The 22,542-nt window shown below is 36.4% G+C and overlaps 1 protein-coding gene across 6 annotated transcripts in view; it reads right to left on the reverse strand.

Moving 5' to 3' along the window:
* Window positions 1-22,542, reverse strand: part of Wnk1 (WNK lysine deficient protein kinase 1) — a 131,744-nt gene that overhangs the window by 44,262 nt on the left and 64,940 nt on the right. For 5 of the 6 annotated variants that reach the window (XM_028761044.1, XM_028761040.1, XM_028761039.1 and 2 more), the window contains exons 5-8: window positions 8,726-8,814; window positions 6,768-6,987; window positions 4,880-5,213; window positions 4,118-4,305 (exon numbers count right to left, since the gene is read on the reverse strand). In XM_028761044.1, the coding sequence (XP_028616877.1) occupies window positions 4,118-4,305; window positions 4,880-5,213; window positions 6,768-6,987; window positions 8,726-8,814 (831 nt within the window). Of the gene's footprint in view, window positions 1-1,307; window positions 1,566-4,117; window positions 4,306-4,879; window positions 5,214-6,767; window positions 6,988-8,725; window positions 8,815-22,542 lie in introns of all 6 variants that reach the window. The other variant, XM_028761045.1, reaches the window with a different exon arrangement.

A 22,542-nucleotide genomic window follows, 5' to 3' on the forward strand; every position in this document is an offset into this window, starting at 1 on the left:
ATTCTTCTGATCATTGCTAAAGGTTGAATACTGAGTTTTCTAATTGTGACAAACCAGGTGAAAAGGAGGTAAAAGCAAATCTGATTTAGTAGCATGTATTGTTTCCAGAATTTAAGACTGAGCTTAGAATTCTAGCTTGCCAAATGCAATGTACATTATTCTCTACCATGTACTGGTAGAATGTTTGGCGAACATATGTAAGGGTCCAGGTTCAATTCTTAATAATACAAAAACAGTTGTTGAAGTCAGAGGACAATCTCAAATGTTGGACATCACCATCTAACTTGTCAGAGACAGGTGTTTGTTGCTCATGTATACAACACACTGCAAGACACATGAGATTCTGGAGAGTCTACTACCATCTCCCATTTCGAAATAGAAACACTGGGATTATGGACAGTAACTACTGCATCAGGCTTTACATGGGTTGTGGGAATCTGCATTCAGGTCTCCATGCTTGTGCAGCAAGAGCTTTAGTTATGGAGACATTTCTTCAACTTGCTAAAGTATTTCTCCATTAAATCAGAATGCTCACATTTTATTGATTATTCAATTTGTGTCCTGAAGCCATGAAACAGTGTACAGTTAATCATTTTCCTAAGTAAAAATCTGGTGTCATTAGTTCAGAATATTCTCTGTTTGGAAAAGCAGCAAACAAGGTCTCATAGCAATTAATGTAATTTGAGAGGTTGTACCTTTCATAGACATTAATGGACACAAGGAAAATTACATGTTATATATGTATCTAATATATTGTTATGCCCCATTTTATGTAATCTAATAGGTGGGGAAAAAAGTGCTTCCCAGAGAGGAAATAGCCTTTTGGTTTCCTGTCATTTCATTTTACACAAATGACTGAATTAAAATAAACTTTTACTCCTCAATTGACTAGTTTAAAATTAAAAACAAAGGACTCAATTAGTTGTATTCCTTAAGAATAAATTGAGGAGAAAACAAACTTGGTTAATGTTTGGTAGACTCTATTTCTGATTAGGCTAATGCATTTAATGAAGTAATACACATACTTTTTGCTAAGATATGAAAATGAGAACCCTTTTATCAATAGGAAAGTATAATAAAAACTCTATAAATATGTGCTAATAACACTATAAGCATTCTCTTTCGTTGCCCTTTTGCTTTTTATTCCCATTTAACGTCTTATTACAAAATGTTTCCTACAGGAATAGTTATCTTAAAAGCGCAACATTTGCTAATAGTTTAGTTTTGCTTTTTAAGCATATTCTCCATGCCCGGATGTATTCATTGGTAATGGTTTTTCACTTGTCAGGAAGTTTACAGTTACATACAGTAGTGACAAAGAGGGAAGGCAGGCTGGAGCGTCGGTGCTTGCGCTGGGAGGCAGAGTGCATAGGCAGGACACTCTCCAATGCTTTAGAGAGTTTTTCGGCAAAAGTTTCCTCAGGGGCAGTCCGAAGGAGGGAAGGACAAAGAGGTGCAGACAGCACTGGTGGTGGGGTGGAAGGAGCACTGGGAGAAATGCGGGATAGAGAGGGAACAGCAGAAAGATGGGGAACACAAACCGACATGCTACGGCCACGACGAGGCTAAACAGAAAACAAACACATATGAAAAACACAGTACTTTGAAAACAAAATAACCAAATGTACAGTGATAATAGGGTATAGTTAACATAAAGAAATGTTCTACCCTCCCCAATTCTACGGAAAAAAAAAGTGTAAGACATAATTCTACAAAGTGCAGCTGGTATATTATAACTATTCTCCCTGTTCTAGTGGTTTTGTGCAGGTTTTCTTATAAACAATCAAAAGATCAATTATGATCTTGAATATTCTGAAATACCAACTAATTAATAAAAATGACTAACAATACCACACAAGAAAAACAGTTAACTGTAGTTCTAAAAATTTACTAAGATTAAGCAAGAATAAATTCTACTAGAGTATAATATTTGGGAGATTAAGAGTACATTATTTGCAAGAGCTCTAGTAACTTGAGTGAAAATATTCATCTATTTTTGAAGGCAGTCTAAAAAGTTGCTTGCTTACACTACTTTATACTTGCCATGTTCTGTACAAAGGTTAAAAAGTCATTGACTAAAAGAAAAAAATTCACAATTGGGTATAAGAAATATTGTATATTGTTATAAAGGAGGCAGTGGGGTTGGGGTGGGGGATGCCTTCAATTTAAATCTCTAAAGAATCCTACCACCACCCTCAATATAAAAGATTCAGTTTAGATCTACAAAATTTGAAGTACCTTAAGAGAAAGGGTTTAACACAGCTACAGATCTGGTCTAATACTGTGAGGTTGTCTGGAGCAAGTTTATGACCTATTTCTTTTTCAAAACTGGGTGCAAAGAATGCTTTCAGCCAAACTTGGAGCCTGTTAAGTATGTGTCATAATTTAGTTCATTTGGTTCCAATTTTTTATCGGTCTTTCTTATTTTTAAATTTTCTTACAGTTTATACATTATTGTAAGGCATAGTAAGTTCTTGAAATAAGACAATAAATTATAAAATATTTTAATATTATAAAGACTTGTAATTCTTTATAACTACTCTATAGAATATTGTCATCAAAAATCTAGAAAGCTTGATTTTAGAGCAGCAAATAATAATACAACTATGTTAATGGCTTAAGCATTTAACATCTACATAAATGATCAATCTTGTTTGTCTTTTAGGAACATACATAACCCTGTGGTGAGAGAAGCCAAAAGGTTGAAAATAACCGTTAAAAAAAGGGAGAAATTAAGAAGTGCTGACAATATTTGTCAGAATTCAGAAATAAACCACCCAAGATTATTTACCATACTTAGGCTAAAGAACAGACTGTTAAGACGTTAGTATATATTAGTAGTATTTTTTTTTTGTATTAATGAGGCCATTAATCTTGGGACCTATGTCCACAGCAGGACTGATCAATCAATGGACTCCAAAACAAACATCGTTTATTAGCAAAAGGTATCTTCCTGAAAAAAAGATTCATTTAACGAAGATAGGAATTCTTCAAAGTTCAGATTAAAGGCTTCTGAGGAGTGAGGAAAATGAGTCTGCTTAAAGATTGTATTAAACAAGTGATATAGAGTGAACAATTATCATCTAATTCCTTTCTGAAGTATATGATCTAGCTTTTTGCCTCCAAAGACCTCACAGAGAGTCAGCAAAAGAAATGAGGATATTTTATGATTCATCTACTTTAACAATGTGCATATGTAAAATGGACAATGTGCATATACATCATGTACACAAACAAACTATTCCAAGAAATTACTTCTATAAGCTGACTCTGAAAATAAACTGATAATGAAATAAATACCAAATAAAGGGAAAAAGCAAATGAACATATACTGGGAAAGGAACACGCATAGCAACTGATGATCAACTAAATACAAGCAATAAATTAGTCAGAGGTCATACAATAAAGGATTCCTTTACTCTAAAATACTCACATGCAACATTCTATAATAGTTTGAAGGTCTTACCTGGTTTTTATACAAAAGAAAAATCTAAAAATTTCTTTAGTAAGTAAGCTTTAAAAAATATTAAAAAAAAAAAGTTCCACCCACAAATCATCTGGTATGCCACTGTGAAAAGTTTTAATTCATAGGAGCCTTAATATTCACAAAGCTGCTTTCTGTAGAGGTTCAGCTAATTCTCACTTTTTAGTGTGTATTTTACCCAGTTTGATCTACTCCAGTTATACTCTTACAAATTGATTTGCTTTAGAAATAACATTAACCCCCTGTCTCTGCTCTGAATTAGTTTCAAGTCACCCTAACAGATATCAAAATCTGCAGCTGGCCAAGTCCTTTATATAGATTATCACAGTATTTGCATATAATCTCTAGATTATATACTTATAGTACCCAATGTAATTTAAAAGCCATGAAAAAAACTGTCATATTGCTAGGGAATAACAAGAAAAGTCTGTACATGTTTGGTACAGATAAATTTTTTTAAATGTTTTACTATTTAAGTCCCCCCACGGAAAAACCACAGATAATGAAGACTGACTAGACCATTTATATTCTCTTAGACTCACAGTGCTACTTAGATGACATGAATAATTTGAATTTGGCAGAGTGTCTATTGGCTATTATTTTAGTATTACATTTTCTTATGTCTTTACTCACCGTACTTGAGGGTGGATACACTCCATGGGGCTGAGATTGTGCTTGGATACTAGAAACTGTATGTCCTGGTGCTGTGCCAGTAGAATGTGCCTGCTCATGTTGGGAACCATAGGAAACAGTCTGTTGGCTGCTCACTCTGGATTCTGTGAATACGGATGATCCTTGACCACTGTCAACTGTTCCATCAGCTGAAGGAAAAATGAATCATAAGAGGGAGGGAAATTGAAGAGGAAGAAATTATTCACATTTAGAGTCATTACATTAATGTTATTGGTTATTTCTTTGTTCAAATCTGAAATAAATTAAAAAAAAAAGAATAGCTTCAATGAGTACTTAAAAAATACATTTCTCTGATTATCACTGAATGTTACCATCTGAATTGCAAACAAAACTTAAGTTAGTCTTAAACTGAATCCAACTTCCAGGTCTCACTCTGTGGAGACTTATGTGTACTTGATATTCAATTAATGAGCACTGGCCTCATCATCATGGTCTGCTATGCAATTTTGCTAAAAGAGCTGAACTAGATTAACAGCTGCAATTAGAAATGCCAAAATTTATTCACTCTTGATTATTCTCAATTTTAAGGAACTAAGTAAAACAAACAACTAAAACCTCAAAATGTCAAGACACTGAAAGTTTTTCAAACTTTCTTCTATTCTAACCACATTTCCTCAGTGTTTCACCCTTCTATTAATCATGGGTACAAGAACAGAAACATATAAAGAACTAGCACATTTGTTTACTTCCCCAGATACTTACACAACACAGATATACTAGGTTGCTGATACTGCAGCTGTTGATGCTGATCTGCCTCGGGTTCTTCAGGCTCTACTTGTGTAGAAACTGAAGCAGAAGTGGTGGGAGCAGTGGGTATGCCAGTGCTAGCAGCAGAGAGCTGCTGGATTCCTGCCTGGGAGACACTTGCTTGTTGTTCATTCTGCTGTTTGAAACTGCTCTCTTCTTGTTTTCTTTTCTCTTGCTCTTCTCGAACCAACTGCCGCTGCTCTCGTTTTCTCTTAATTAATGACACCCTATCTTTGATAGCTTTAGCCATGGTCTTGTGATCACCTTCACAGACATAACCAGACTCAACCTACAGAGTAAAAAGAGTATATTAGGAAGAAAAGGGTACCCCAAGGAATTACTTCAAACAGTAAAATTACTAGTCTGCTTTAAGTTTTCCCACAATTGTGGTAAACAGAGTGGGCCCCGCCCCATGGGAAGACCAGCAGTCTCAACTGATCTGGACCCCTGAGATCTCTTAGACACTGAGCCACCAACTAGGCAGCATATACCAGCTGATATGAGGCCCCTGAGACACATATACAGCAAAGGACTGCCTGCTCTGGCCTCAGTGAGAGAAGATGCACCTAACCCTGAGAAACTTGAGGCCCTAGGGAGTGGGAAGGTCTGGTAAGGTGGAGGTTGGGGTGGGGACATCCTCTTGGAGACAGGGGGAGGAGATATGGGATGGGAGCTGTCAGGGGGTGGAGAGGGAAGGGGATGAAGACTGGACTATAAAAAAGGATTAAAGAATAAAAACCAAACAAACAGGGGCTGGAGAGATGGCTCAGCAGTTAAGAGCACTGGCTGTTCTTCCGGAAGTCCTGAGCTCAATTCCCAGCAACCACATGGTGGCTCACAACCATCTGTAATGTACTTACATAGATAAAATAAATAAATCTAAAAAAAAATTGTTGAAACAAACAAACAAACCAATAAAATTAAGTATCTTTTTCATATTTGGCCCTTTTTCCAACACTGAATAGTTTTTTAAAAATTCTATGACTGTGTAATAATTGACCTTTATTTATTTTTAGGCACTGTGGCATATCTAGATGTGGTTAAAGATGTCCTTTATAATATTGATCTTTTACACATACTTTAAGTAAGGATACATCAAAAAGTGATTAGTAGCTTTTGATCTTCAAAACATCCTTCAAAGTGAAAATGTTTTCATAATATTTATTTTTATTATTTAAATCATGTGTGTGCAGATGGAGGCCCAGCATTCCATCCCTTGATGCTGGAATTCTAGGCAAATGTGAGCTGCTTGCTGTGAGTGGTGGAAACTGAACAAAGGACCTTTGTAAGCCACCAAAGTAAAAGTACTTTATAAACCTTGTGTCTCTACAGTATTTATGAGGATGGATCAAAGGCTAACCAATATTTAGAAACAATTCCAAACTTGATCAGATTGGATATGCCTATAATCTCAGCACTCAGTGGGATGAGACAGGAGGACCATGAGTTCAGTATTCCCACAGCAAAATAGCATAACATATTTTGACTAAAAAGTCAGATACAAAAGAGGCGTTGTTAGCCTTTATAGACGTCCAAAATGCATCCCAGTCTTATATCTCATTTATCCACTTGTACCTACATGTTATTTTCCTCATATAAAAAATTTAAAAGACTAAAACCCAACCATATTATCAAAACAATATCAAAAAGCACAAAGAAAGAACTTAAAGAGGAAATCATAGGAACCTCTCACCCCCACATCCAAAGACAAAACACTCGGGAGCAACACAACCTCATATTAATGAGATACATATCATACATCGCTAATTAAATAGTTGTTTTGTTTTTGCCTATGAGTTTCAGTATCCATAAAATCTACATCAACATCTAAGTGCCAATTTACCATTTCTTGAGCAACATCTTCCGGTACATCCCTCTCCAAGTCAAAGGAAAACTCAATAGCTTCATTGTCTTTGTATTTTCCCTTTAATTTCTTAATATCTTCAATACGTAGCCATAATTTAATAGCTATCTTTTCTCCATCATCTTCTTCTGCTAATTCTACCCGTACCCCTGTTTCCTCCTGGAAAAAGGCATGGTTCAAAAGGTCTTTGATGGAATATCTTTCAAAGAAAGAAAAAGAAAATTAAAAAAAGAAAGTCATTAGTTTGAAAAGACATTTTTCTTTCTCTTTCTGAGATAGTATCTCACTATGTTGCCCAGGCTGGCCTCAGACTATAGAGTACTTAAGAGGCATAAGAATTGACTTTCAAATGTATATGTTTACTATTATTTAGTTAAGAGGGAAAATCTACAATAGAAAAACAAGGAAAATTTTGTTATTCATTTCAACATTAATCCAATTGAATGGTAATGTTATAGAGGGGGGTGTGTGTGTGTGTGTTTTTCTGTGAGTGATGGTAATGGAATATATTACTTTGTATATGCTAGACAATTACTTCTACATCTCCAGCATATAATCATACTTGGATGTGCTGTTTTTGATAACAGTTGTTAGGGGCAATTTTTAAATCAAATGATCTAATCTTATTAGTTAGTAGGATCTAATTATGACAGGAAATACATAGAATATCAAAGCTTCAAAATACCAAAGAAGTATGGCAAAAACAAAAGCCAAGAAGACAAGATATGACCTTGTCTGACTCTTGACCAATAACTATTCAATGAAATATCATTTACTGATTAATATAAAATTAAGGCTAAGAAAGGTTAAGTCTTTCTCAAAATTCTACAATAACAGATGATATAATCAAAACTAGAGCATAAGTTTACTGATTTCTAGTTTGGTACTTTCTACAATAGCCACCTTTTAATACAATAAATTCCTTCAATTCCTTATCAACAACTTGTGGATTAAACAAGTCAAAGGCTGGTTGCATAACATTCTTTTTTAAACAAAATACCAGTAATCAAATAAACTGTTCCATCCAGAAAAGAAACAGAATAACATTTTAAGACTCAAAACAAATATTCCTTTGTTTACAGTGAAAAAGTCTTAAAAAAGCAAAACAGAAACTCAAACTAAATATCCACTAAACAGTCAGTTTAAAGATCATGATGTTAAGCTCTTCTAAATAACAAAGTTTTGAAACGAATATGAGCCTAGAAGGGTGAAGAAACAGAATTCTTGAATTTGACTGATATACCCAATTGGGCCCATATTTTAGGAGATAGGTTATGCTCAATTTACAATTTATATTTGTATTAATTAGGACAAGATGGTGTACTTTTTCTTTTAAAGCTGGTATGGGGGTGTGGTAAAGGCAGATTATTTTCAAATAGAGATCATGGCTCTTTGCCAAGCCTACAGGTGACCCATTAGCCACACTGCCTAACAGATACTTGACACTTTTCTCAGAAAAGTTCTGTTTGTACAAATGACTAAGCCAGATCTCCTCTTAAGCCTTGGGTAAAATCTCTTTTTTACTCAAAGGAATTTTGATGTTTTGCTTTTTTTTTTTTTCCTTTGATCCTGGAATAATGACAGAAAAAAAATCCAGGCCTGTGTAGCTGAGCTGATTTTCAACAGCCAGTATTTTACTTTACTTCTCAAACTTTAATGAGAAAATGATTAAGGAATGGGTTTGCTGCATTGGAGAATAAACTCTACTGTAGAGTTTTCTAAATTATCCTGTAAGTAGTCTGTTGTAAGGTGGTTCTGACTTACTTAAAAATCACTAAACCACATTTTTAGAGTTACAGTGGGCAAATCTGAGTAGCTTCAATGGAAATAATGCAGTTTTCCAAAAATGTTATATGCTATGAATGAAAAAAAATGAAACACAAGTATTAAATTTACCTTTCATTGTTCAAATAACAACATGTCAAAAAACAACTTACCTTTCATCTTTGTTTTGTCGGATACATCCTTCAATTATTTCCTTTACTTCAGGAATTGCTACTTTGTCAAAACTGGCTGGCTTTACTCCCTAAAATCCAGAAAAAAATAGTCATAAGAAATAATGAAAAGAGAATCCCGAACTTTGTTTTAAATAGGTCGCCTTCTTAATATCCTGGCCCTTTTTCTGATGTACTACAGGACCTGATCCATATAGAGGTCAGAGGTATTAAGTGGCATCTCAAGAAACAACAACGAGTATGGCAGGTCTTTTAGCAGAAAAAAAAATTAGGCTGCTGATAACATCTTACAGTTAAATGGTGTCCAGGTGCTCTGATTAGTTAGAAAATCTTTTGTGCAACCTTGAAAACATATTGATTACTTCAGTATTTATTCTGGACACTGAACCCAGGAGTAGGCATGAATTCACACAGTTTGGTAGACATCATATTATATAATACTCTTTAAAACACTTAGTACTAAAAATTATGGGTTACTATTGATTTGCCAGAATAACTAAGAAGCAACTTTACATAAATAAAACAGAAAAATGAGAATCAGGAACAGTGATAGAAGTCTATAAGCTCAACACTTTTGAAATGGATGCAAGAAGATCAGGCTTGCAAGGTTATCCTTGGAATAATGTCAGAATGGAGTATATCAGAATCAAACCTCTCATCAGGCTCCTCTCACAGATATTAATAGGCTTCCTACTGGGATATTGTCTATGAAACCCTCCCCCCCCCCCAAGACTTGCTGAAATCCCTAGAAATGTTACATTCTTATCTTTAACCCCTTCCCTACCTACCTCTTGCCTGGAAATTTAAGAGTCTGGCTATAGAATTTTACTTCCTATGAACAACCCCTCTACCCAATCCTTTAAAAAGTCTAAAAAGAAATTCCCTTCTCTTTCACTCAGATCTTGATTCTCTTCAGGAGACTCTTCTCAGTGTCTCTGCCATGCTATTGGCTCCTTTGTCAGTTGGTTTTTGGAATTAATAATGAAGCAAAACAGAATGGATGCACAAGCTTAATTATTCAGCTAGGGTGTCTTCCCTCCACTTGATCCTAGTACTTCTGGCCATTGTCCTGCCCTGTAATTTTCTTCCTTCTGCTCCAGTCTAGCATCTACCTACAAGTCCCCTGGCAATTTAACAAAATCTCTGCTTTCACTTTTTTCTTGTTCTTTTTTTTTTTTAAGCATTGTTACAAGTGTTTCACCTGCTGATTACAATAAATGCAGATTGATTTAACAAAAACAAACTCTTCTAATAAACTCATTAGTGCCTAGTAATCTGTTAGTGTCCTTTGAACCACCTCGCCCACCCAAAACCTACAGAGTTCAAGGCCAGGTTGGGCTACCTGTGACCCTGTCTCAAAACAAAACACAAATAAAAAACCAGTCATAAAAAGAAAATTAGTATCAGACTCACATGAAATATAAGTATTGCAATTAATTTAAGAAGGAAACTCAGGCTGGAGAGATGGCTCAGTGGTTAAGAGCAATGACTGCTCTTCCAGAGGTCCTGAGTTCAATTCCCAGCAACCACATGGTGGCTCACAACCATCTGTAATGAAATCTGATGCCTTCTTCTGGTGTGTCTGAAGACAGCAACAATGTACTCTACTCGTATAGATAAAATAAATAAATCTTAAAAAAAAAAAAAAAGAAGTAAACTTATCATTACTACTCTATCTGAAACTAAATAATATCACAATGTGTCTTAGGGATTCTGTTGCCACAGTGAAACACCATGAGGAAAAGAATCTGGAAACGAAAGGACTTACTTGGCTAATGTTTCCATAGAATTAGGGAAAGAACTCAGGACAGGAACACAAATGGGCAAGGAACCTGGTAGCAGGGGATAATGCAGAGGCCATGGAGCAGTACTGTTTACTGGCTTGGTTATCATGGCTTGGCTCAGCCTGCTTTCTTACAGAAAACCCAAGACCACGACACCCAGGGATGGCAACATACACAATGGACTGGGTCACCCCACAACAATCACTAATCAAGTTCTACAAGCTTGTCTGCAGGGCCATCTTATGTATGCATTTTCTTTAACTGAGGTTCCTTCCTCAATTAAGATGACTTTGGCTTGTGTCATGTTGACATAAAACATAGTACAGTAATAGTTTAAAATTTTCATTTGATACAAACTCTTTAGCTGGATATGGTGTCACGTGCCTTTAATTCTAACACTATGGAGGCAGAGGCAGGCTGATCAGAGTTCGAGGCCAGCCTGGTCTTCATAGTGAGTTCCAGTATATTCAGTGCTGTGTACAGAAACCCTGTCTCCAAAAACAAACAAACAAACAAACAAACAAACACTTTCAGCAATGTGTCAAAACAGCACTATTGGAGAGGTAGGTTAGAAGGAGAAGGCCTTGGTATTTATGTCCATTTCATTTTAGTAATGATATGGATTAAGAAACCAAGAACAGTGCCAGAAATTAAGTTTGAGGACAGCCTGATTAATTAACTAACATAGCGAGTTCTAGGCCAGCTAAGGGCTACATAGTTGCAACCTGTCTCAAAGCAAAACCCCAAAACTTAATCCACTTCCAAAAGGAATCCAGAGAGATATAGCAACATGTACAAGTGGTGATATAAATCTATAAACACATAGATAGGAGGGAGCTTGATACATAAATTCTAATCATTTTGTATGGTCTCAGTAACAGAAATGAAACTAGTGAAGAAAGGTATACATAATCTCTCACAAGACTAAATAAACCACAATACTCTGAGTTCTTCAAGTGTAGACAGAAAATATTAGTATTTGTCTTGATCTGTTCAAGAAACAACCTTGGTAACTTTTTACAATAAGGTACTTTAAGTCCTAGAGGAAATGTATTATAAGATTTAGTACTATCACTGGTTTCAGAGACCCACTGGTAAATACATCAAATAATTCAGAGTCAAAGACATTAAACATGGAAATTAAACACAAATTTGATTGATTCTCATTTAATTACCCATTGCATTCTTTCAAGCAGCGATTTGGAGAGTTACTCTTAGTGCTCCTATGAGTAATTTTTCACAGCAACTAACTGTGTAATAGAGCAAAATCCTCAAGTCACACGAAGGTAATTTGAAAGTTTAAATCTCAGAATGACTACAAAGATTACTTTTTTTGTTTTCTTCTTGGTCATGTCCCTTTTCAAATGCAGCTAAGTACTATCTAAATATCTTTGTCCACATAATTCTGTTTGAGAATTTCATATATGCATATGTGCCTTCATCAAGCCTACCCATTCTCCCACAAATCCATGCACATACAAACCCTTTGAGTCCATTTAGTGCTGCCAGTATACACTTGGGTGTATAATCATCCACTGGATCCTGGGTAATAACCTCTTAGAAGCTGTCCCTACTCATGCTAGGATTTTGTCTGGTTTATTTTACCCAGGTCTTGTACATTCTGTCACAACTGTTATGAGTATGTAGGTGCAGCTGTCCTGCTATATCCAAAATACCCCCAATAAATTGTGAAATTCATTAATATATGGGTATAACGATATAACATTAGGAGTAATTTTAATATTATGCCCATTTAGTTGAATAATAATAGTAGGTATTTCTTTAGGGCCTACGACCTTCTTGGACATACTGCATTTATACAAGCATGTGTTCTTTCTTAGGAAGTGGGCCTTAAATAAAATCAGAAAGAGTTTGGATGCTGGGCATAATGGCACATGCCTTTATTCCCAGAACTTGGAAGGCAGAGGCAGGTGGATCTCAGAGTTAGAGGCCAACCTGTTACACACATTAATTTTCAGGACAGACAAAGCTCCATAGTGTAACCCTACCTAGGAAAATAAAACAAAACAAAAACCAAAGGGGTGAAGGGCCCTTGGTTACCTCCATAACAACCTGCCACTATTGCAACAGTGGCTATATCTTGGCAGGCCAATCTTTATCTTAGCTAACTGGGTTCACAGCTAAGTGAAGACTGATGATGACTTTTCTCCACTAGTAGCTGCACCTTCCAGAACTAAAAAACTAGCTAGTAAAGATGAAGCTTCCAGATTGTTATAAGCCTTTGCTTTCTCCATGTTCTGGGTACTAGTACATAGTAATCTCACCATCTATTTCCAGCCTGTCTATGAGATCCACTAGCAAACAACTCCAAAGGAGGGAATGCATACCTACCACTGGGCTTTTTTTTTTTTTAAATAGCTTATAATGTCAAGGAGAACAACTGTTTTCCCCACTCACCTCACCTCATCTACAGGGTAACTCCTTTTAAATTCTGTACATGTTTGTGTAGATTTTAGAAAGCTTCTACAGTAGTAGGTTTCCATGCAGCATTTCTGAAAGTCTTTAAAGTATCCCTACCCATACTCCATCCTTATGAGTGCTGGTATTTAAAAAGCCACCCCTCGCCGGGCGGTGGTGGCACATGCCTTTAATATCAGCACTTGGGAGGCAGAGGCAGGCGGATTTCTGAGTTCAAGGCCAGCCTGGTCTACAGAGTGAATTCCAGGCCAGCCAGGACTACACAGAGAAACCCTGTCTCGAAAAATCAAAATAAATAAGTAAATAAATAAATAGCCACCCTGGTGTCACATACCTCTTTTAGTCTAAGATATCAGGTATTGGGCAGAATTGCAGTACTCCTATACTTGGCTAACTTAAAAAGCTCATAAAAGAAAAATCCTTTTCCATGTTAAGATACGGATACTGATTTCCCTGATGACTAAGGATGTTGAACATTTCTATAAGTGTTTCTCAACCATTCAAGATTCCTCTGTTGAGAAATCTGTTTAGCCTTGTACCCAATTTTTTAATTGGGTTATTTGAGTTATTGGAGTCTAACTTCTTGAGTTCTTTATATATTTTGGATATTAGCCCTCTCTGTCAGATATAGGTTTAGTGAAAATCTTTTCCCAATCTTTAGGCTACTATTTTGTCCTATTGACAGTGTCCTTTGCCTTAAAGAAACTTTTCAGTTTCCTGAGGTCTCATTCATCAATTGTTGATCTTAGCAACATGTTCTGTTCTGTTGTCTCCTTTACCAAACAAAGCTACTTCCCACTTTCTCTCCTATGAGATTTAGTGTAGCCAGTTTTATGTTTTGAGGTCCTTCATCCACTTGGATTTGAGTTTTTTTGTGCAAAGTAATAAATACGAATTTGCATTCTTCTACATGCAGACATCAGGTTAGACCAGCACCATTTCTTTTTTTCCACTGTATAGTTTTGGCTTCTTTGTCAAAAAAAGTGTCCATAGGTATGTGGGTTTACTTCTCAGTATTCAATTTGATTCCATTGATCAACCTGTCTGTTTCTATACTAATACCATGCAGTTTTTATCACTACTGCTTTGTAGTACAGACCCTAAGATTCTACTTTACACCAATCAGAATGGTTAACATCAAAAACTCAAGTGACAGCACATGCTGGTGAGGATGTGGAAACATTCTTTCATTGCTGGTGGGATTGCAAACTTGTACACTTTTGAAATCAATCTAGCAGTTTCTCAGAAAATTGGAAATATATCTACCTAAAGACCCTGCTATACTGTTCCTGAGCATATACCCAAAAAATGCTCAACCATACCATAAGGACACATGTTCCACTATATTCACAGCAGCTTTATTCATAAAAGCCAGAAACTGGAAACAACCCAGATGTCCCTCAACTGAAGAATGGATACAGAAAATGTGGTTCATTTACACAATGGAATACTATTCAGCCATTAAAAACAAGGACATCATGAACTTTGCAGGCACATCCTGCAAAACATCATCCTGACTGAGGTAACCCAGACTCAAAAAAAAAAAAAAAAAACATGCATACTCACTGATCAGTGGATATTAGCCATAAAGCACAGAATACTCATGATACATCCCACAGATCCAAAGAAGTTAAGGAAGGAAGGCTCAAGCTTGAATCACATTTGGGGAGGGGGGACAAAATGGTCATAGGAGGCAGAGAAGTAGGTAGGAGAACAGACATTAGAGGTGTGTAGAGAGACAGGAGAGAGAGAGACTCAGAGAGTCAGGAGAATGAACAGAAATCTGCAGCTGCCAGGGGTGGGGTGGGGGAATCTTTAGAAAGTCCCAGAACCTAAGATGGGGGAGGCTCCCAGGAGTCAATGCGGGTGACCTTAGCCAAGATTCCTAAAGTGGGAACATGGAAACTGAAGAGGCCACCTCCTGTAGTCAGGGAAGACCCCAAGTAGAGGGATAAAGACAGCAACCCACCCACAAAACTTCTGACTCAAAATTTGTCCTGTCTAAAAGAAATACAGAGACAGAGATGGAGCAGAGGCTCAAGGAACAGTCAACCAATAACAAGCCCAACTTGAAACCCATCCCATGGGCAAGTACCAAATCCCAGATATTACTGATATTCTGTTATGCTTGCAGACAGGCATAACTGTCCTCTGTGAGGCTCTATCCAGCAGCTGACTGAAATAGATGCAGATACCCACAGCCAAACATTAGATGGAGGTCTAGGATTCTTATGGAAGAACTGGGGAAAGGATTAAAGGCCCTGAAGGGGATGGGAACCCCACAGTAGGACCAACAGAGTCAACCAACTAGGACCTCTGGGTGCTCTCAGAGACTGAGCCACCAACCAACCAAAGAACACACACAGGCTGTAACAAGGCCCCAGGAACATATATAGCAGATAAGTAGCTTGATCTTCATGTGGGCTCCCCAACAACTGGAGCAGAGGCTCTCTCCCTAAAGCTTTAGCCTGACTGTGATATTCATTCCTCAACAGGGCAGGATGGCCTTGTCTGGCCTCAGTGGAAAGAAAAGGAAGGGCCTACTCTGGCAGAGACTTGATGAAACAAGGTGGGGAGATGGGGGGGCACCTCTCAGAGGAGAAGGGGAGGAGTGTAGGGGGAGAGTCTTTATGAGGGAGGACCAAGAGGGGAAGCAGCATTTGGGTGTAAATTTTAAAAAAAGGGGGGGGATATAAGTATTTGCCTGGTGGTAGTGGTGTCACATACCTTTGATCCCAGTACTTGGGTGGCAGAGGCAGACAGATCTTTGTGAGTTCAAGGCCAGTCTGGCTTACAGCTAGAGTTCTGTTCCAGGATAGCTAGGACTATTACATACACAGATAAACCCTGTCTAGAACCCCCCCCACCTCCACCCAAGTGTCATTTCTCTTTCATACTACCAGCATTCTCTCTCCCCTTCAACCATACTCCTCCAACTTCTGTAGGCGTTTAAATTGCCTATAGCCTATATAGAGTTAAAGGTAGCATCTACATATGAGACAGAAAATTTAATATGTCTTTCTGGGTCTGAGTTAACTCATTTAGAATGAGTATTTCCAGCTCTATTCATTTACTTGCAATTTTCATTTTTTTTAACAGCTAAATATCCCATTGTGTAAATGCACAACATTTCCTTTACCCATTCTTCTGCTGATGGACATATGGCTTGTTTCTATTTCCTGGATGTTACAAATAAAGCAGCAATGAACATGGATGAATAAGTATCTCTAGAATATAGTCTGACTGAGGGTGATCTACTGGATCATAAGATAGATCTATTTCTAGCTATTTCTAGAAACTTCACACTGCTGATTTTTTCACTAGCTACACTAGTCTGAACTCCCATTAACAATGGGTAAGTGTTCTCCTTTTGCCAAATCCTATGCTGTATTTTTTTTTCTTTAAATGTTAGCCATTTTGACTGGGGTAATGTGGAATCTCAAAGTAGTTTTAACCTAGATGACTAAAGTGACTAAACACTTGGAAATATTTCTCAAGCATTTACATTTCTTCTTTTGAGAACACTCTGTTAGTTCCATGACCCAGTTTTAATTGGGTTGTTCTCTTGATGTTTTGTTCTTTACGTATTCTAAATCTAACCCTCTATCAGATATATACCTAGGAAAGCTTTTTTCCCTCATTCTATAGACTGCCTTTTATTTGAATGACTTTGCTATACATAAACTTTTTAGTTTTGAGAATCCATTTAAATTGCTAGTTTTATGTTACTTGAGTCCTGCTCAAAAAGTCATTTTCTGTATAGCCATCCAATTTGACCAGGATCACTTGTTGAAAATGCTCCTTTCTCTGATATATATTTTTGGTTCTTTGTTTAAAACACAACAACAACAACAACAACAACAAAAAACCCCAACTGGTTGTGGGAGGCTTATATGCAGGTCCTTAATGTTCCATTGATCAGTATTTTTCGCTAGTATTATGCTGTTTTTATTACTATAGCTCTAAAATATAACTTAAAACCAGGAATGGTGAAACCTATAGCAGTGTTTGTCTTGAAAGATGAGAATCTCACTAATCTGTAGATTGCTTTTGGTAGAATAGCCATTTTTATAATGTTAATTCTAGTAACTGAGCAACGGAAAGTCTTTACATTGTCAGCTGTCTTCAATGTGTCTTAAAAATTTTTCACTTCTTTGGTTGGATTACAAGATTATTAATATTTTTAGACTGCTACAAATGACATTGTTACCTTAATTTATTTTTTGGTATGTTTGCTGCTGGTATACAAGAAGGCTACCAAGCTTTATTTGTTAAGTTTATATTCTTGCTACTTTGCTATATGTACTATCAGTGGCCAGAATAGAGGCTTTAAGCCTTTTATGCATAGAATCATACCATATGCGAACAAGAAAACTTTTGTTTCATTTTTTCCTATGTGTACCACTGTTAACACAAGACTGTAAGCACTATATTAATAGGAGTGGAAATCATGGACACTCTTGTCTTATTACTGATTTTAGTGGAAATGTTCTTCATATAATTCTAATGAAAACAAACATGATACTGCTACAGTCAAAAACTGCAGTGATAGAGCAAAAGGGTATTTAAAATTCAAGACTAAAAGAAAGAGGAACTGTGGGTTGAGTCTCAGTTGGTACAGTACATGCCTAACAAGCATGAAGCCCTGGGTTTGATCTCCAGCACCACAGAAGCCAAATCTGGGTTGGTGTTCCACAATTAATCCTGGCACCCAGGGAGGTGCCATTAACCAAGAGGATCAGAAATTCAAGAGCATTAATGGCTACAAAGAAAGTTCAAGGTCAATCTAGGTTATACAAGACCTTGTTCCAAAAACAAAACAAAAATAAAACCACAAGTGTCCCAGCACACAAGCAGTTGTGGATATACACACAGTAAGTAAAATAGAAATTTACAACAAAACAAAACGAAACAAACTTCATTTAAGCGATTTTATAGATGTCTTGCACTAAATCTACAATAAAGTAAAACAGCATAAAGTAAACTTTTAAATGGCAAGAAACACCTAAAATGTTATTTGCAAGCAATGGCCTGAAACATAGTTTGGTATAACAGATTGATGTAGTTAGTTGCATGTGAAGACAGTTTAAACACACAGAAAAATTATCACAAACAGACAGAAAATTTAATGAGAAGAAAATATGACTTCTATAATACAATATCTCAAGGGAACGTGTTTAAATTACTGGCAGTAACATAATAAACTAAGATGGCAAATATGTACTAACTTTTGTATTAATGTAGGAAGGACATAAAAAATTCTCCTGAGCCTGATCCTACTCCTGCTTTTATCCATGGTGATTCTAAATTGCTATCTTATTAACCACAGTGACTCATGCAAACATATTCACATTCCTATCCTTACAAATTGTAATTTCTATCTACTTGCTAAAAAAAACAGAAAAGTTATGTATAGTACAACCTCAAATATATTAGCTTATACTGTCATTTAAATTTATGACTAAAGTTAGAAACAGGTGGTTCCATAGGAATGTAATAAAACACATCCAGAAGCCACTGTGGCCTTAGGAAATGGCCTTTAATAATTATGTGGTCCAGAAATGGTGGCACATGCCTTTAATCCCAGCATTTCGGAGGCAGAGGCAGGTGGATCTGTGTAAGTTCATGGCTAGCCTGGACTACAGAGTGAATTCCAGAACAGCGAAAGCTACACTGAGAAACCCTGTTTCAAATAAACAATAATAATAATGCATAAGGATGTACAAGTTTAGTATTAAAAGACAAGTAAAGTATATGGAGTAAGTTCAAACCTTTATAAGCCTGAAAGTGACTTACAGGAGAGCCATGAGACATTCATTGAGTGGCAAGGTTTTGACATACTCATGGGCTTTTTATTTTTAAGATGTAAGAATTTCATTTGATTGCTATTTGATTGCTAACATTTTTTAAAAGTTGGTCTAGGTTATTCTAAAATATAATGTTTAGCACCAGAAAGAACACCGTAGTAATAACAAATGTTCTTATATCAACTTCATCTTATTTCTTCTTAACATGTATGTATCTGCCGGGCGGTGGTGGCGCACGCCTTTAATCCCAGCACTTGGGTGGCAGAGGCAGGCGGATTTCTGAGTTCGAGGCCAGCCTGGTCTACAGAGTGAGTTCCAGGACAGCCAGGGCTACACAGAGAAACCCTGTCTCAAAAAGCCCAAAAACAAACAAACAAACAAACAAAAACCCAAACAATAAAAACCATGTATGTATCAAATAGAGGTGAAGATTAATTTAAAAGTCTTACAATCCTGCTGTTAGCTTAATCACACTTAGTCCTGTTCTAACTAATAAAAGCAAATGTATTTCCCACATTTTCTGAATAAGGTTAGAAAATATAATATAAAACCATTACTAAGATAGGAAAACTGGGTTACTGTTAAAGAAGAAATCTAAGCTTTATTCAATAAGGACACATATTTTTTCTCACTCCACTCCCCCAGACTTGCAACTTAACTCTAAAAATATTCTTGTTTTACTGTTGTAATTCACAGGATCTACCTTTGGGCAATCATCTCGATAGACATACACCCCCTTCAAACATGTGAAAGTAGCTTATTTCTCTTCTTTAAATGATATTAAGTAGGTCTTGAATATCTATGGACATCCACTAGATACTTTCAAGGTAATATAAAATTGTGCACTTTTTCATTTTGTTTTGAGACCTTGTCTCAGTCACTTCTATAACACATATAAAGTATAAAACAATAAAAAATGTTTGACTCCAACGTAATATTAGGTGCTGGAGAGATGGCTCAGTGGCTAAGAGCACTGACTGCTCTTATGGAGGACCCAGGTTCATTTCCTAGCACCCACATGAGAGCTCACACTTGTCTAACTCCAGTTCCAGGGCTTCTGACACCTGACACATACATCCATGCAAGCATAACACCAATGAATTAAACACACACACACACACACACACACACACACACACACACACACACACACTGACATCTTTAATTCTATGTTTGTTTGCCAACTAATCTGCTGGAAACACAGAAATGAGTCACAGTATAGAATTCTTTGGTTCAATCTTCGACTTTTTAAAAATTGTCTGTAATTGCTTCTTTAAAGTTTAAGTTTCAAAAGTTAGGGTAATATCTTGATAAAAGTAAAAACTTGTCTTAACCATTCTGAATTTAGAAAAGCATACCTCCTCACATAGAATAAACTATAGATCATTAAACAATTTTAGTAATTTAAGTAAAACTTCCTATATATCATTAGAAAGGTTATAATATGTCCTATATAAAGACTGGAAATTCTTACCTCATTTATACAATCCTTTTGAGAACAGCAACAACAATGAGAATTTACAATAACAAATACTGAACAAAAATCTTTCTTCATAAAATCCATCAGAAAAGGCAAAACAGAATTAGAGTTTAGCAAAAAAAATAAAGAGAAAGTAAATAGAAATATAAACTACCATAACTTAGCCCACAGCATAAGGAAGACAAATACCAAAGTTGGAGCATAGTTCTTGTTTAATAGCCATGCTTCCCAACTCTGAGTTTGTTCTGCTCAGCCAGACTGGCTCTGTTGATATAAACCCTGAAAGACAGGGATTTCGCTACTAGTAGTTTCTTCTGCTTCTTCTACAATAGCAATACATCTTTGAATAACCACAGACTTTTTATTTGCTCAAAGCTCCACCTACTGCATCCAAAAGCTCTGCCTCCTTGACTTTGAAATCTACCTTGGAGGCTTTCCTGTATGTAATACTAGATACCTATCTACTGAAACACTTCTTTTATGCCAATCGTATTGAAACTAACCTTTATTTAAAATTGGAGTAAGAGAATGAACTCAGTCAACAAAGCAAATTCAGAAGAATGATCAAGAAGGGACAATACACTGTCAGTTATCCCGTTAACTTATACTTCCACTAGCTTTTTTTCCAGCAGATTTGATTCCCAGCACACACACAGCAGCTCACAACAATCTGTATAACTCCTGTTTCCAGAGAATCTGATATTTTCTTCTGGACTCGATGGGTTCCAGGTACAAGTAGTGCATAGAACTAGATGAGACAAAACACTCATGCACATAGAAAAGTAGAAATAGTTCCTGTTTTTCCAATTGAAAATACGGTAATATCAGGGCAGGGGCCATCATAGTTCAGTGGTACAGTGCTTGCTGAGCATGCATGAAGTCCTAAGTTCAACTCCCATTGTGTGGGGAAGGGTAGGGGTAAGAGATATTAAACTGCTTCCACTTCTGTATAGTTTTTAAAAAACAGCAGTGAACTGTTATACAAAACCAATAAAGGTTTCTTTTTCCCCCCCTCCTATTAAAAGTCTACACATGTACAGACATTTCCTGTGGAAAGAAAATCTCATGGGCTCAAATAAAAACTACTTTGAATTTAATTATTGTTTAGCTTTTCTTCATAATATTAATATAGTAGAGAAAGTACTACTTGTGGCACCACTATAAAGCTGTATCCTTTGAAATGATATGAGACTGAATGCCAAAGAAGAAAGTGGATTTCAAGGTTCAATCATTGACAGTATCAGGTAAGGGTTAGATGCTATTTGGTAGAAATACTTCTACTCTGGGGACAGCTAAATGACTTAGTGGGTAAAAGAACTTGCCACTGAGCCTGATATAAGTTCAATCCATTAGACTCACGTTAACAGGAAAGAACAGACTCCTGAAAGTTGATATCTGACTTCCCACAAAACATTTTGCTGAGTAACATCAGTATATAAATATATGCAATTAAAAAATACTTTTTTTCTCTCTTTTTTTCCTTCCTTCCTTCCTTTCATTCTTTCTCTCTTTCTTTCTTTTTTTTTTTTTTGGTTTTTCGTGACAGGGTTTCTCTGTATAGCCCTGGCTGTCCTGGAACTCACTCAGTAGACCAGGCTGGCCTTGAACTCAGAAATCAGCCTGCCTCTGCCTCCCAAGTGCTGGGATTAAAGGCGTGTGCCACCACTGCCAGGCAAAAAAATACTTGTATTCCAAAGCTAGAAATGCACTAATTCTAACAGAGTATCTCAAAGCTCCAATAATTTCTGGCTCAGTCATTTATCACTACTAAGCAAGTAGCCTAACGTGAAGAATTGGGCAGAAGTGAAGTAGTTCTTTCAGCTTACATGTGAGGAAAATTGCTTAAGACTATACGCTTGGATAATTCAAAGCAGTTTTTTAAAAATGCCTTTTCCAAGCTTCTTTAAGATAAGGGTGTTGCCAAGAGGTGGTGGCACACACCTTTAATCCCAGTACTCAGGAGGCAGAGGCAGGCAGATCTATGTGAGTTTGAAGACAGCCAAGGCTATATAGAGACAACCTGTCTTTTAAATTTAAAAAAAAAAAAAAAAGTGAGATGCAAAGCAATCAGGGCAGAAAACAAACAAAACCCCCAAACAAATAAATAAAATACAATAAAATAAAAACAACTTTAAGATACCCATGTAATGGAAGAAAACAAACCAAAACAGAAATCCCAGGACTAAAAAAAAAATCTTATGAGCTGTAAGTAACATACGGTTGTACATAAGATCCCCAAACTACACACACACACACACACACACACACACACACACACACACACACACA

This window comes from Grammomys surdaster, unplaced genomic scaffold (genome assembly GCF_004785775.1).
Source record: "Grammomys surdaster isolate TR1022 unplaced genomic scaffold, NIH_TR_1.0 126660, whole genome shotgun sequence".
Lineage (NCBI taxonomy): Eukaryota > Metazoa > Chordata > Mammalia > Rodentia > Muridae > Grammomys > Grammomys surdaster.